Source organism: Odocoileus virginianus, chromosome 2, assembly GCF_023699985.2.
Source record: "Odocoileus virginianus isolate 20LAN1187 ecotype Illinois chromosome 2, Ovbor_1.2, whole genome shotgun sequence".
NCBI lineage: Eukaryota > Metazoa > Chordata > Mammalia > Artiodactyla > Cervidae > Odocoileus > Odocoileus virginianus.
This window is the reverse complement of record NC_069675.1, coordinates 81,932,184-81,948,717: the sequence shown is the minus strand read 5'-3', so window position 1 is coordinate 81,948,717 and position 16,534 is coordinate 81,932,184. Positions and strand designations below refer to the sequence as shown.

The 16,534-nt window shown below is 51.0% G+C and overlaps 2 protein-coding genes across 6 annotated transcripts in view; one reads left to right on the top strand and one right to left on the bottom strand.

The window, feature by feature from the left end:
* Positions 1-3,380: 3,380 nt before the first annotated feature.
* Positions 3,381-10,957, bottom strand: NTSR2 (neurotensin receptor 2). Its single transcript, XM_020883200.2, is given in 5 exon segments — positions 3,381-3,727; positions 3,729-3,903; positions 4,993-5,083; positions 7,138-7,387; positions 10,265-10,957. Coding segments are annotated over 5 exon segments (1,257 nt in total). The 5' UTR covers positions 10,889-10,957; the 3' UTR covers positions 3,381-3,610.
* Positions 10,958-10,964: 7 nt separating this feature from the next.
* LPIN1 (lipin 1) overlaps positions 10,965-16,534 on the top strand; it is a 133,096-nt gene continuing 127,526 nt past the window's right edge. The window contains exon 1 of one of the 5 annotated variants that reach the window (XM_070451554.1): positions 10,965-11,040. In XM_070451554.1, the coding sequence (XP_070307655.1) occupies positions 10,987-11,040 (54 nt within the window). In that variant the 5' untranslated portion in view covers positions 10,965-10,986. The remainder of the gene's footprint in view (positions 11,041-16,534) is intronic. The other 4 variants (XM_070451544.1, XM_070451534.1, XM_070451550.1 and 1 more) reach the window with 4 other exon arrangements.

Here is a 16,534-nt window from a genome sequence, read left to right as displayed (position 1 = left end):
TGCCTGTTGAAGGTGCTTCTGGGTTCACCATGTACCACAGGCAGCACATAGGTACCATTCAGAGTCCAGGAAACCCCCAGGATCAAGGTTTAGAAACCACTTCCAATAAAGATGTCTGCACTAAACCTCTCAGGTCTGGCTTCAGATTCTGCGGACAGCCCTTATTTCAGGGAAAACCATGAACCAAGGGCAAGTCCAGTGTCCACAGCTGCTGTTTCTTTTTCAGTCTGCTGGTTTAAGAAGACTTCCAGCTCAAAAGGAATTAGCATTTTAATGAGCAAAACAGTTGGAAAGGCCAATACAGAATTTTCAAGTCCTTTAGGTCTAGAGGAGAAACAGAAATTCTGTGACTGCATTTGTCATTCGCCAAATACACTGTCCCAGTTTCCTTGTGCCTTTTCTTCTAGAACTCTGGCGAGCAGCAGTTTTTCTCTCTTAGGATCTTTACCCTGTGCAAGGTTTTTCCTTGGGTGGCAATCCACCTTGCCAGGAAGAGTGGGCTTTAGGTGGTGTTGAGTGGAATTGTGTTTGTCCAAATGATATATTAAAGTCCTAAGGAGAGTGAAAAAGTTGGCTTAAAGCTCAACCTTCAGAAAACTAAGACCATGGCATCCGTCCCATCACTTCATGACAAATAGATGGGGAAACAGTAGAAACAGTGGCTGACTTTATGTTTTTGGGCCCCAAAATCACTGCAAATGGTGACTGCAGCCACAAAATTAAAAGACGCTTACTCCTTGGAAGAAAAGTTATGACCAACCTAGATAGCATATTAAAAAACAGAGACATTACATTACCAACAAAGGTCCGTCTAGTCAAGGCTATGGTTTTTCCAGTAGTCATGTATGAATATAAGAGTTGGACTGTAAAGAAAGCTGAGCACCAAAGAATTGATACTTTTGAACTGTGGTGTTGGAGAAGGCTCTTGAGAGTCCCTTGGACTGCAAGGAGATCCAACCAATCCATCCTAAAGGAAATCAGTCCTGAATATTCATTGGAAGGACTGATGTTGAAGCTGAAACTCCAATACTTTGGCCACCTGATGTGAAGAGCTGACTCATTAGAAAAGACCCTGATTCTAGGAAAGATTGAAGGCAGGAGGATAAGGGGATGACAGAGGATGAAATGGTTGGATGGCATCATCAACTCAATGGACATAAGTTTGAGTAAACTCCGGGAGTTGGTAATGGACAGGGAGGCCCGCATGCTGCAGTCCATGGGGTCGCAAAGAGTCGGACATGACTGAGCAACTGAACTGAACTGAGCTGAACCCTCAGTCCTTCAGAATGTGAATTTAATTGGAAATAGAGTTGTTGCTGATGTAGTTAGTTGAAATGAAGTCATATTGGAGTCAAGTAGACTCCTAATCTACTTCTTAAGTGGTGTCCTTATAAGAAGAGAAAGAGAAACAGGGAGAATGCCATGGCCCCATGGACACAGACTGGAGTGGTCCATCTACATGCTAAGGAATTCCAAGGATTGCTGGGGACCATCAGAAGCTGAAGACAAGGATTCTTTGCTAGAGCTCCAGAGATAGGCCTTTAAGATCAGACCACAGGACTTCCCAGATGACTCAGTGGTAAAGAACCTGCCTGCCAATGCAGGAGATGCAGGTTTGATCCCTGCCTGGAGAAGGAAACCCACTCCAGTGTTCTTGCCAGAATCCCTGGACAGAAGAGTCTGGTGGGCTACAGTCCATGCGATCTCGAAGAGTCGTACATGGCTTAGCGATTGACCAAAAACAACAGGGGCATCACCAACTCAATGGACATGAGTTTGAGCAAGCTCTAGGAGATGGTGAAGCACAGGGAAGCCTGGCGTGCTGCAATTCATGGGGTCATAAAGAGTCAGACATGACTGAGCAACTGACAACAACAGGGGTCCTCAGCCAGAGCCACAGCCCAGCCACACAGGGCAGAGAGGGGCTGACCCTCCACATGCCCATCTGGAGCATGTCCTTGTCCATCCACCCAGCGGCCTTATGCCCGACTGCAGAGCCACCTGACAGGAGGTCCCCGAGACCAGCGCTGGGCGACTCCTTTCCAGGACGCTCTTCTTCCCGGACAAGGGGGGTGGTTGGCTCCGTGCAGGCTCCCCGTGAAGTGTGTGGTCTTCGCCTCTGGGCTTTTCTCACAGCCTCTGGGGCTGGGGGCTGGGATAGTTGCCTCCCAATCATACAGAGTTCCCTGTGCAGCACCCCGGGCCGTGTGCCCAGGCTGGGCCTTCCTCCTCCAACCGCATGTCCTGTCTTCCTTGGCCCATTCCAGCTTCTCACTTCAAACAGGGTGCCCGTCCAGGTGTGTGTGTGTGTGTGTAGTGTGTGTCAAGTCTGTGGTGTAATACATGTGCATGCATGTGTGTGCACATGGTGTGTGTGTGTGGTGTGTCTGATTGTGTGCACGTGGTGTGTGGTGCATGTGTGGTGTGTCTGTGATTGTGTGCATGTGTGTCTGTGTGATTGTGCACACGTGTGTGGTGTGTCTATGTGATTGTGTGTGTGTGCGTGTGTGGTATGTCTGTGTGATTGTGTGCATGTGCTGTGTGTGGTGTGTCTATGTGCTTGTGTGCACGTGGTGTGTCTGTGATTGTGCTCATGTGTGTGTGTGGTGTGTGTGTGATTGCATGCACGTGGTGTGTTTGTGGTGTGTCTGTGATTGTGCACACATGGTGCGTGTGGTGTGTCTGTGTGATTGTGTGCATGTGATGTGTGTGCACACGTGCTGGTTCTGACATGAAACAGGTGGGTGATGATGGATCAGGAGTTGGACTCAGTTCAGAGAAACATCATCACAGTTCATCAGAAAGAACCTTTTCTAGGTCTTTCTATTCTGTGCCCCAGTTTTCTCTTCCTGCCCCTTTGCAGGCCTGTGGCTTCAGCAGCTTCTAGACACTCACAGGAAAACCGCCCTTTCTCTGTGGGCCCAGGCCTCACAAGGCTTCAGGCGCAAGGCTGGCATGTCAAGCCTGTGCAGACAGGGGAGGGGGTGGGGCTGTGGAGGACTGGAGGGAGCTTGCCTGGATGAGAAGAGTGGAAATGCAGCTCTTCTGAGCACCATGCTGGCTGGAGGGCATCCGGGGCTGCCCTTCAGAGCAGGTGGACATGCAGGCCAGAGAGGAGAGAGGGCAGCTGGTGACTGCAGGCTCTCCGGAGCGCACAGAACACCCTGGTAAGGTGAATGGCTGCTCCCTTACTGGGAAAGACTAGAGGATTTTACTACGACCTATGTGACCTAACAATGCAGTCAGCTTTGGGTGCTGTTGATTTGTCATTTGTGGAAATTCATGGGATGTCTGAGTCCACAACCTGTAAATGCTGGTGGACTTCTAGGAGAGCAGAAGAAAAAAAGAAAGAATAGTAGTAAGAACAGTAACAACAAAAATAATGGCAGCGAAAATATATTCTTTATTATGCTTAGGCACTAAGCATATAGTCGTCAGACAGCAGGAAAAGACAGGTATTATTAAGCTCCTTCATACAGATGAGGAGACTGAGGCTAAGAGGCCTAAGTGACTTGCCTGCAGGCACACTGCTGGTCAGCGGCAGAGCTGGGTTCCCTTTAGGTCCGCCTGATCACGCAGCTTGAGTTATTAGTGTTGAAATTGCTGAGCACTAGAGGGCTAGGCAGTCAGGGTTGTTCTGCTCATTATTCAATTTCATCCAGGCTGGGGGTCCTGGGGGAGCCCCAGAGCTGGAAGCTGTATGCACTCGGGCGGGGGTCTGGGGTCCCTGGGGGGAGTGGCTCCATGGGGTGGTGCTCTCGACACAGGGAGCCCAGGGCCTCCAGGAAGAGTTTTCTGAAGGAGGAGGACACTGCGTTGTACAGGACAGGGGTCACTGCCGAGCTGATGTAGAACAGCGTGTTGGTCACCATGTAGAAGTAGTGATAGAAATCGTAGAGCTTGCTGGAAGGGAAACCCGGAAGGCCGGTTAGAGGGCCTGCTGCCTGCCCGCCGGGTCCTCCCCTTCCTGTTGGGAACGTCTCCCCTTCCACAGGGCCAGGTCAGGAAGGCCTGCTTCCTGCTATCGAAGCACAATGTGAGTTCAAGAAATGTTCCATCAGCACTAGCTGCCCTTGACTGTCATGCTCCACCCAGCATCGGAGTCCCTGTTCCCAGCCGCCAGGCCCAGCCGCCCGCAGAGTGAAAAGCACACCTGCTGATGGACGGGGACCATGGTTTGGGCTCTCGAGACGTGGGGAACCTCATGCTGCTGCGTGAGGTCAGGGAGGTGTGGCTTCATGAAGGAGAGAGAGGCATTCTGAGAAGTCCCACCCCTGGCCACCTTGGCAAGGGCTGGACCTGTGTGCATGTTGGTGTGTATGCATACACTTGTGTGTGTGTGCATACGTGCATAAGTGTGCACTCGTATATATGTGCACGTGTATGTCTGAGCTTGTGCATGTGTGTGCATGTACTTGTGTATCTGTGTGTAGGGGAGATTGCAGCTCGAGAATGAGTCATCTATTGACACAGCTATTTCCTTGGAGGCCACATAGGATCTCTCTCCTCTCAGATGTCTGACTTCCGCTTACTATCAGGGTACAGTGATTTCCAAAAGGAAGAGAAGGGATTCTCAGTTTGGATTTTCTCCCATTGTGTCATGAAAGGGGTGCGCACGGTCTCATCTCTAAGGGGCCTCTCTTAGCTCGTGGAATCCCAGCTCTGAGGCCTCCTCCCTCCCTCCCTCCTTGTGAGAACATGGCCTTCGCCCTGCTCCCTACCTGCAGGCAGCTCTCCATCCTGGAGTCAGGAGGCCTGAAGCCCTGACTGCCACTCACACAGCCTGAGCAGTTCAGAGAGTTTTCTAGATGATGCTTGGTTCCCCACCCTGAACTGGAAACTTTTGGGATAACAGACTGGGCAGGGCCAGCTAGAATGGAGACCAAAGTTCTGGAGAGGCTGGCAACCAGGGGTTTCCCTGGAGAGCGCAGGCAATCCTAGCCCCACGCCACACCCCTGCCCCCATGAGCTGGGGTTCCTCCCCTCACTCACTCAGTCCACCGTTCGTCAGGGACGTAGCAGTACATGAGCCTGCGGATGTGGTATGGCATCCAGCAGACGATATACACGGCCACAATGGCTCCTGCAGGACAAGTGGGGAGAGACAGACAGACAGCGAACACATTAGCAGTTATGCAACTCTGGGGGGCAGAAGCTGCCTGAGGTGACAACAGCATTTCCCGAGAGCTTCTTCCTGGAGTCTAGGGGTTGGCAGGAGACTTTGAGGTTATCTGGCACACTCTTGTCTGGAAAGAAAGTGAAGGTGAAAGTCGCTCAGTCATGTCCAACTCTTTGCGACCCCATGGACTATACAGTTCATGGAATTCTCCAGGCCAGAATACTGGAGTGAGCAACCTTTCTCTTCTCCAGGGGATCTTCCCAACCCAGGTCTCCCGCATTGCAGGCAGATTCTTTACCAACTGAGGTATTAGGAAAGCCCCACTCTTGTCTGGATCTGTCCCCAAACCTGCTGTTACCCTGTCCTCTGAGTGAATGTCCACTTTAATCCTAACTGGTCCACTGACATGTTCTAGAAACTTCTACAATATCTATAACCTCCTGGCCACTAGAACATACTCCCAACTTGGGGCTGGATATTTCCCCTTGGTTGTCTAACTGCATAGATGTGTGTGCATGTGTGCCTGCTAAGTCACTCCAGTCATGTCCGACTCTTTGCGACCCAATGGACTGTGGCCCGCCAGGTTCCTCTGTCCATGGGATTCTCCAGGCAAGATCACTAGAGTGGGTTGCTGTGCCCTCCTCCAGGGAATCTTCCCCACCCCGGGATTGGACCCATGCCTCTGTGTCTCCTGCATTGACAGGGTTCTTTATCACTAGCGCCACCTGGGAAGCCCAACTGCATAGACAATAGAACTCAAATGTCCTGACTTACAAAGCCTCTCCCCTCCTATATCCCCTTTTTCTGGTTGATTGATGGCACCACTGTTCATCTGACACCCAAGTCCTAAGCCAGAGAGTCTTCTCTTTCCAATACCCCCAAGATCCAGTCTATTAAAACGTTACTCCCTAGCATCTTTCCTCTCTCCCTTTCTCCCCACCTCCACTGTGCCCATCCCCAGGGGACCACATCTTCCCTCCACTGGACTGTGACAGCAGTCTCCTTACTGGCCCTATTGACCTAAACTTCTCCTCCTTCCCTTCCCTCCTTCTCCTCCTTCCCTGGGTGGCAAACCCATTCTCTAATCCACTGAGGTCCCTGGACCAGTAACATCTACCTCAACTGGGAGTTTGTTAGAAATGTAGACTGTCAGGCACACCCAGACCAGACGCATCAGAATTTCTGGATGGGGGCCCAGGGGTCCACATCTGACAACTCTCCCCAAGCATTCTTACATGCACGGAAGCTTGAGAAGCACTGAACAGCCTGTCCTGCAAGACTGCCGAGCATGTATATCTCAAGAGCAAGTCCCCCTGTCATTCCTGGACCCCGGCTCTTTCAGTGATGGCCCATTGTCTATGGAAAGAAGCCCAGGCCCTTCACGTGCTGATTTTGCTGCCTGGCAGATCACATCACGCTTAGCTCTTGTATTCAGTCCTGTGCATAAGACTGTGACATACACATGGCAGCAGAGACCCTGTCCCTTCCTCTGTCCTCTGGACCTTTGCATGTGCCTGGATCACACAGGTGCTTGGAGAGACCTCTGCTTTGCTGTGCCTTTAAAGTTGCCCTTACAGAGCCAAGTTTGCCCAGATACTTAAAAGCAAAACACAGATCAACATCGCATCAGAGAAAGTGGATAGTTAGTGGGGAACTGGATTTGGAGACCTAGCTGGCCTGCGCCCACAATGCCTGGCCTGCGGGTCCTTAAATACATCGGTTCCTCATGTCCATCCGAACAACCAGACTCCCTGAAAAGCAGCCAGGCGTCTGCTTGTCTTTGTGTGCCACCCCTTGGAGCTAACGGGGCGGTTTGTGTACACAATTCCCATTCCCTCTTTTAATTATACTACTGTACCTTACAGAAGCCTGTTGGTGATTGTATAACTCCCCAGGGCATAGAGAAAAATGAGACCTAGACAGAGGCAGGAACTAGCTCAAGGCTATGTGGCCAGGGTTTGGTGGAGACCGCCCTGGTCTGGCCCTTCCACTCCGGGCGGGATCACCGGGAACTTAACTGAGAACTTGGATGCTGCACCGGAGGCCACGGATCCGGCGGGAGTCCTTGCGTCTCACCAGGGCGGCCTGGTCCCCCAGGGGCAGTGTCTTCCTCTCCTTGCTCATTAGCTCCAGGCGGCTGGGGGCAGAACTGCCTGCGGCGGGAGGGGATGGCACCTGGGAGCAGAGGGCCGCCAGGTGGCTCACGGTGACTCCGTTCAGGAAAGCAGTTAATGCCAAAGGGAGCACGAAGGACACCAACACATTCACCTGGAAAAGGTGATTCCGAGGGTTACGGTGGTAGCTCCAAGGCTCGGTGACCGCTGGTCCCCAGGTGTGCCCGAGGGTCCAGGAATCTGCAGCAACAGGAGCGGGGCTGGGGGTGGGGGTGACGGCAGATTTACAGATGCTGAGAAAATTCTCAGAAAGTAAGGAGAGAGCAGTGAAAATAGAAAAGATAAGAAAACAGGGGGCATTTAGGATGCTCACTATCTAAATAATAGCCATCTGGAAAGAAAAATAGATAAAATAGTGGAGGAAATTATAATGTAGGAAAAAAAAACGCATTTAAGAAAGTTTTCCCAGGGCTTCCTTAGTGGCTTATTGGTAAAGAATCCACCTGCCAGACGGATGGATAAGAAAGCTGTGGTACATATACACAATGGAATATTACTCAGCTATGAAAAAGAATACATTTGAATCAGTTCTAAATGAGGTGGATGAAACTGGAGCCTATTATACAAAGTGAAGTAAGTCAGAAAGAAAAACATCAATACAGTATATTAACGCATATATATGGAGTTTAGAAAGATGATAATATGACCCTATATGCTAGACAGCAAAAGAGACACAGATGTAAAGAACAGAGTTTTGGACTCTGTGGGAGAACGTGAGGGTGGGATGATTTGAGAGAATAGCATTGAAACATGTATATTATCATGTGTAGAATAGATAGCCAGTCCAGGTTCAATGCATGAGAAAGGGTGCCCAGGGCTGGTGCACTGGGATGACCCAGAGGGATGGGGTGGGGAGGGAGGTGGGAGGGGGGTTCAGGATGGGGAACGCATGTACACTCATGGCTGATTCATGTCAATGTATGGCAAAAACCACTACAATATTAAAAAGTAATCAGTCTCCAATTAAAATAAATTAATTATTTAATTAAAAATAAAAGAATCCACCTGCCAGTGTAGGAGACACAGGTTTGATCTGGCAGGATCTCACATGCCACACAGCGATTAAGCCAATGCACCACAACTATTGAGTCTCTGCTCTAAGCCCAGGAGCCACAACTACTGGGCCCACGTGCAGCAGCTACTGAAGCCACGCTCCCTAGAGCCGTCGCTCTGCAACGAGAGAAGCCACGACCATGAGAAGCCCACATACAGCTATTAGGGAGGAGCCCCTGCTTGCCACAACTAGAGAATAGCCCATGCATCAGTGAAGAGGCAGCCCAGCCATAAGTCAATAAAACTATATTTTAAAAAAGTTTTCCCAAAATTGAGGGATGTGAACTAGACTGGAAGGCGTGTGGGTGCTCAGAACATTGGATGAAAATAAACCCATATCATGGCACCATCTTATGACATTTAGCACCTGGAGATAAGTGGTAGGTCTCCAAAGCTCCCAAAGGGATAAAACAGGGCACATACAAAGGAGGGGAACCAGAATGGCCTTCAGTGAACTGAAGTTGTGTCCGACTCTTTGCGACCCCATGGACTGCAGCACGCCAGGCCTCCCTGTCCATCACCACCTGGCCTTAGACTCACTCAAAGCAATGAGGAAGCTAGAAAATAATAGATTGATGCTTTACAATTTATGAGGAAAAATAGTTTCCATCTTGTAATGTTCTGCCCAGCCATACAGTGAGAGGATAAAAGAAGTATTTTCAGACATGTAAATTCTCAAAAAGTGTTTTTACCTTCTGTGGACCTTTTCTCAGGTCTCAGGAGGTTACAAGAGCATATGTTCCATCAAAATAAGTTTCTGAACCAACATAGAGGGAGACCTGGGATCCCCAAATTGGGTGTCCCCCAGAGGAGCGGAAAGATGGGGTAGCATTGGCAAGGTGCTGGAGCAGAGGAGAGGACTCCAGGCATGATTGAAAAATACAAGATGAGGTTGGTTCATTATCAACCCTGATTGACTGGGTACTTATATTTCTGGTGTGTGCATGCTAAGCCGCTCAGTTGTGTTCAACTCTTTGCAATTTTGAAAGCAAGTGGAATGCTTTCCTATTGCATTTTTATTCCTATTTCCACAGTTTGCCATATTTCTATTAAGACAGCGGTTGATATTTCTTTTGAAATCCTTCATTAACACTGAATGTTTAAGCCACTTTTTCTATCTGTACACTGACCCAATAAACTAGTTGTTCTTGTCACGGGGCTAAAGATCACTAGTTTGGGTGATAGTAGAAAAGCAGAAAACTGGGTGGGTCATGAAATCTACATTTTTTTACTTGCTCTCCAGGTAATTCTTATACCCAAACACATTTGCTCACCACTCCTTCAAGACTAGGAAGACTTCAGAGTCAATCTTGAGTTCGAATCTGTAATTCTCTTTATTTTTTTTTTATTGAGGTATAGTTGATTTACAATACTGTTAGTTTCAGGTATATAGCAAAATGATTCAGTTATACATTTATACATATATTTTTCAGATTATTTTCCATATAGGTTATTCCAAGATATTGAATATAATAATTCCCTGTGCTATACAAGCAAATCTTAGTTGCTTGCCTATTTTATATATAGTACTTTTTAATCTGTTAATCCCATAGTCCCAATTTATCCCCGGTCTCTCCCTCCCTTTCCCCTTTGATAACCGTATATTTATTTTCTAGGTCTGAGGGTCTGTTTCTGTTCTGCATTTAGTCATTTATGTTATGCTTTAGATTCCACATATAAACGATATTGTGTAATATTTGTCTTTCTCTGACTTCTCTCAGTATGATAATCTCTAAGTCCATCCGTATGGCCACAAAATGGCATTATTTCATTCTTGTTTGGACTTCTCTTAGCGTTTCACTTTGGCCAAGTCTCTCCCCAAATCCTTTGTTAAATCGGGCAGTGAGACCCAACTTTCTGACTGCTCTCTAGCGTGAGAGATGAAAACACAGGCGGTGGGGTCCCTCCTCCCGCTTACCTGGACGAAGACCTGCAGGGTGGTGTGGCTCACCAGCACGGTGCACACGCGCGAGGCGGGCTCCGGCTCCCCGCCCGCCGTCTCCAGCTCGTGCTTCTGCCCCATGATGACGGCCATGGGCAGGGCCAGGCCGAGCGAGGCGGCCCAGACAACTGACAGCAGGCGGCGGGTCTTGCGCGGTGTCAGCAGGCTTCGGGCGCGCAGGGGCTGGCACACGGCCAGGCAGCGCTCGGCGCTCAGGCTGGCCACGCTGAGCACCGTGGCGTAGGCGCACAGCTCGCGCACGAAATAGTAGGCGCGGCAGCCCAGGTCTCCGAAGACCCAAGGGTAGTGGAACCACACAAAGTTGTAGAGATCCATTGGCATGCCGACCAGCAGCAGCAGCAGGGCGGAGAGCGCCAGGCTGAGCACGTGGCAGCGCAGGCGCCCCGGGGGCCCGGCCCGCGCCTTCAGCACCACGTGCACGGACAGCGCATTGCCCGCAGTGCCCAGGGCGAAGATGAGCGAGTAGAGCGCGGTGAACAGCACCTTGGCCCAGAGGCGCGTGTCCACGCCCAGCCGCGCGTCCAGGCTCAGTGCGGGCCCGGGGCTGGGTCCCGGGGCCCGCGGGCTGCCAGTCTCCATCGCGTTCCCGAGACTGCGCTCCCTCCCTCTCCCTGCCCGGAGACTGGGCGAGGTGCCCCGTTGGCCAGCGCCTCCCCTCCTCTCTGGGAACCTCCAGAATGGGAGGACACGCCCCGCGAAGGGTGCCCCGGAGCCGGCGTAGGACCGCGAGGGTAAGCCTGTGAGCTGTGCTCACGTTTCCCAGTTCAGTTCCCGGCGGGGGAGACAAGTGCTGGATGGAGAGTGGGCTCATTTTGGGGGGACCCAAGAGACGGTGAGTTGGGCCGGATGCCTCCATTTACTAGCTGTGTGACCTTGGGCAAGTTATTTTTTGTCCTCTCTCAACCCATTTCTGCATTTAAAAAATATAATCTACACTGCAGACTTTCCGTGAAGATTGAGTGGGTGAATCTGTGTGCAACTCTTTACCTGTAGCATAACAGGCATCCCACATGTACCATGTGCTCTGCCGCTGCCTGTGTGTACGGTCCCAGGACAACTGATCAAGAATTTGCCCACATGTCAGCATTTCCCAGGTAGCTCAGTGGTAAAGAATCCACCTGCAATGCAGAAGACACAGGTTCAATCCCTGGGTTGGGAAGATCCCCTGGAGGAGGAAATGGCAACCCTCTCCAGGATTTTTGCCTGGAAAATGCCATGGGTAGAGGAGCCTGGTGGATGGTGCACACGGGGTCATAAAGAATCAGACACGAATGAGCACGCATGCAACATTTTGCAGCTGTTATTCTTGGGAAAAGGCTCTTTCATCTTCTTGCTAAAGGCTATTTCAGTGCCACGGTAATGTCCTCAAGGAAGTCCTCTGTCACTGTCAGATGCCCCCACATGATATCTTGATATCTGCTTTCTCCATCCTTTGAGGATGTCATGCTCATGGAGCAGTGTGAGAAAGTGAAAAGAAATATTGCACATGTTTTAAAGCCTTCCATGGGTCTTTTTCCTAAACCCATCTAGAACACCAGAACTTAATTTACTTATTTCAGTTTTTTTGGCTGCACTGTTGTTGTACCAGGGCTTTCTCTGGTTGTGGTGACTGGGGGGGCTACTCTCTAGTTGCGGTGTGCAGGAAGGTAAGATGCAGGTAATAAGGGAGTGAGGAAGACTCAGCACCAATGATACATCCAGTGGGCTCTCCCTACAGATGTGTGCAGAGGGGTCAGGATTTCTATCTTCACCCAGGGGACTAGAGGAGAATGACTGATATGCCCTCTGGTTGTAAATCCCATACCTGGTGCCTCTAAGCTGAAACTCTGAGAACATATCCGTGTGTGGATGCTCTGGGCCTAGCGCTTGCTTCTTCAATACCTACAAGAACTTAATTTTTCTTCTGAATAAAAGCATTACTTGTTTTAAGATTGCTTTCAGCCTATATTGGAAGACTCTGATCCTTGATATCCTCCACTGTCTATGTTAGAATAAAAATCTGGGCTTCCCTATTGAGTCACGAAGTGAAAATCGCTCAGTCGTGTCAGACTGTTTGTGACCCCATGGACTACACCGTCCATGGAATTCTCCAGGCCAGAATACTGGAGTGGGTAGCTATTCCCTTCTCCAAGGGATCTTCCCAACTCAGGGATTGAACCCAGGTGCCCCACATTGCAAGCAGATTCTTAACCAGCTGAGCCACCAGGAAATCCCAAGAATACTGGAGTGGGTAGTCTGTCCCTTCTCCAGTGGATCTTCCCGACCCAGGAATCAAACTGGGGTCTCATGCATTGTGGAAGGATTCTTTACCAATTGAGCTACCAGGGAAGCCCATTGAGTCACAGACCAAGCTAAATTTCTCAATTTCTAATTGTGCAGCAAATAATTCAGAACTACCCAGTACTGGAGGGTGCTGCTGGGGGTGGCAGTTATGGAAGGGAAGGATTATGAGTCCAGAGATGCCAGAGGCAGGATGCTACATTGTTCTGGGCTGTCTGGGCAGTGGTGTGAATTATTGACAAGGCTTTCTGGCCAGGCAAGGAGTCTCTGGGTCTAAGAATCTGGGTGTTCTGTTTGCTTTGTGTACCTAGATTCCTAACTTTCTTGCCTGTTGCATGTAGGGTCCCATCAAAAGGGCTTCTGCCATGGACTGAACTGTGTTCCCCTCCCCAGTGGTTGAAGACTTAACCCCTAGTGTGACTGCATCTGGAGTAAGGAGATAATTAGAGTTAAAGGAGATCATAGATGATAAGTATCCATGTAAGGACTTCCCTGGTGGCTCAGATGATAAAGCAGGAGATCTGGATTTGATCCCTAGGTCAGGAAGATACCCTGGAGAAAGAAATGGCAACCCACTTCAGTATTCTTGCCTGGAGAATCCCATGGACAGAGAAGCCTGGTGGGCTACAGTCCATGGGGTCGAGAAGAGTTGGACATGACTGAGCGATTAACGCACACCTTAGAGGAGATGTCAGAGAGCACCCCACCTCTCTCTGTCTCTTTCTTTCTGCCACACGAGGACACAGTGAGGAGGAGACGGTCAGTCTGCAAGCCAGGAAGAGAGCTCACACCAGGAACCAAATCTGTTGGCACCTTGATCTTGGACTTCCAGCCTCCAGGACTGTGTGAACGTAAACTTCTGCTATTTAAGCCCCACATTCCCCAGTGTACTGTTCTGACAGCTTGAGCAGACTCAGACAGCTTCCGTCCCCAAGCCGCCTTTGGTCCTGATGCCAGCACGTGACCCAGAGACTTTACTTGCTACTTGAACCTTGGAAAAAGACAGTTAATTCCCTGTTTCCATCACTCCAGAATTGAGTCATCGTAGGGTTTTCTGACTCAGAGAAAGAGGGGACAACAGAGTCACTGTGTGTGTATGTGTTATGAGAGACAGAGAGGGAGGCAGAGATGTAACATATTTGCAGGTTCTGGGATTAGAACACTGACCCATTTGGAGGTTGATATCCTGCATTTCACAGCTGAGGTCCAACATTCCATCCTTTTTCTCAAAGACCTAAGAATGGAAGCCTCTTCATGGAGTGGAGAAATCGGGGAAGGCTCCGTGGGGGAAGGAGGTGTGGCCTGACCCAGTCAGTGGACACATTTGGAAAGATCTTCCAGGAAGTGGGTCACAGCATGAACTAAGATTTAGAAATGGGACCAGACAAGGTGCTCTGGGGTGGGGGCAGTTCACAGGAGACTCCCAAACCAGGGCCTGGCAGCCTGGGGAATAGGGGTGCCCTGTGGATTCTTGTGGCTGGGGCATGTAGGGGGCAGTGTTTCAGGGCAGACTTCAACGTGGTCCTGCCTGGGGTCCCACGGGTCAGCGCAGGAGTCCTCAGAAGCTCCAGTGGAGGACAAGTTGGAGAGTTTGGCCAACAGAAGTCCAAAGTAAAATAGAACTTCCGTTTCTTTGTCTGTAAAATGGAGCTATTCATGCCTACCTCAGAGTGACTGTAAGGATTAGTAGTCGTGACTGCTTTTTGAGGGTCTGATACAGACCAGGCGTTCGTCAAGGACTCTCTGTTCATGGCCTCAAGTGCCCCCACAACAGCCCTGTGACTGAGAGACTATTTTTATCCCTGTGTTTCCCAGATAAGGAAACAAAGGTCCTTAAAGGTCTGAGTCAGAACAGCTTCGAGGCGCCGACTCAGCTCCAGAGCCCAGGTCTGTGTGACTCAGATGGTGCAGCTCAGTCGTCACATGTTGCTTCCAGGAGCCCCATCAACACACATGTCCCTATTTCTAGGTGCACCAGCCCAGCCAGTGCTGGCTGTCATCGGCCTGACATAGCAGCAGGACACCCGTCAGCCTGACCTCCCCACGAGCAGGGGTGTGAAACCCGCCTGGGCTCGGAACCTGGAAGACCAGGCACGCCCCCTCTTGTTCACGCTGAGGCTCCACGTGGCTGGCCCTGGGGATGGGTGCAGGAGGACTGGTGTGCTGTGTTCACAGCTCCCGTGTGGCTCTCTGCATCTATCACACAGCCAGCTAAGCGCTCCCCATGACCTGGTATAATGACTCACAGTCTTATCACTGATTGGTCATGAGGTTCTCAAAATATCTTGACAGCAAAAATTAAAAATAGTAAAAGTAGTGGGCACCCAACTCGGTAGAAGTGTCTGAAAGTGTTACTTTCACCCTTCCGTTGAGGACATTCACGGAACTTCAGTCTGTGGGAGCCGTTCCAGGGAGTGGGCTGGGGGCCACTCCACCCTCTCTGCTCTTCTCCAGGGGGAGGAGGCCAGCTGCGCAGTGTTTGGCCAGGATCGTGGTGACCTGGGCATGTGGAAGCCTGGGGTTCAGAACCATCCTGTGGCTTACCAGATGCAGCAGAACTGGGGTAGCCGTTGACCTCCAACCTGTCAAGGGAGGTCATTATAACCCATCACGTTCGTTAGGACATGCCTGGCATCTTTCTGATATCTGCCCATGCCACCCCCGGCACATACCTGGATGGATTCCGGGTCAGGATCCCCTCCAGAGAGCAGGAGGAAGAGGAGTGAAGCTAGTGGAAAGGCAGAAGGTCTGGCTGGGGAGGAGGTAGGGACCAGGGTCGATGCTTCTGCACCCACGGAGTAGAGCTGAGAGGCGTTTGGAGGTGGGCAGTCTTAGCATCACAGGCTGTAGGGAATTTGGGGCCAGAGGGTCCCTCTGTGCTAGGCGTCAGGGAGGTTGTCTCCTTCAGTCCTTGTCAAACAAGATGGGAGCCTCTCATCCAGGCCTGCAGTTCACCCTGTGCTTCCTCCCCATCCCCGTCTTCCCCAGAAACTGCCTCCCCACACCCAGCTGCGGGCCTGCACACCTGTGCCCCGCGGAGCCCAGCTCCATCAGCACAAACCCGCAGCTCCTGGCAGGATCAGAACCACGTTTCAAGCACCGTGTTTGGGGTCAACCCGACCCTGCTTAGAAACTTCCCGCTTTGAGACCCAAGACCAGTTCTTCAAGCTCCTCTTTCACTTCCGTAACCTCATAGGGCTCCCGTGCAGAGCGTGTACCGGAGAGCAGGTGACCGCCTGGTGGTGTACCTGAAAGTGTTATTTTCTCCCTTCCCTGGCTTCCTGGTGTGCAAGCAGCACTCAGGTCCAGAGAGTCGTCATGATGATGCTGCTGAGTGTGATGGAGGTGACGCCCGTGGCCCCCTGGGGAAGGGGGGCCGCTGACCCCAGCCTTCCTGACTCCCCAAAGGCTGCCCGTGCATGGAGAGAAAGGATTCCTCGTCGCTTCTGTGGGAAACCAGGGGCTTCCCTGGTGGCTCAGATGGTAAAGAATCTGCCTGCACTGCAGGAGACCCGGGTTTGATCCCTGGGTTGGGAAGATCCCCTGGAGGTGGGCATGGCTACCCACTCCAGTATTCTTGCCTGGAGCATGCCATGGACAGAGAAGCCTGGTGGGCTACCGTCCAGGGGATCTCAAAGAGTCAGACACGACTGAGCAACTAAGACTTTCGCATGACACGACAGTGGTAGAGGAGAAGGTGAATGGACTACAGGACCCACACATCCTCTTTTGCAAGGTTCCCTGCACCCAGCATGTGAGGTGCTGCCTCCCCCAACACCTCCTCCCCACAGATCACCTCTGGAGGCAGCACTTGTGGGTTTGTGACCTTGGGGAAGGTAGTGGTGAGGCAAGAGTACCCAGCAGATCACGCCCTGTGGCTGGGTGTCAGTCTCACAGAGTCCAGAGAAACTAGCGTCTGCTGGAGACCTTTGCATCCTTCAGGCA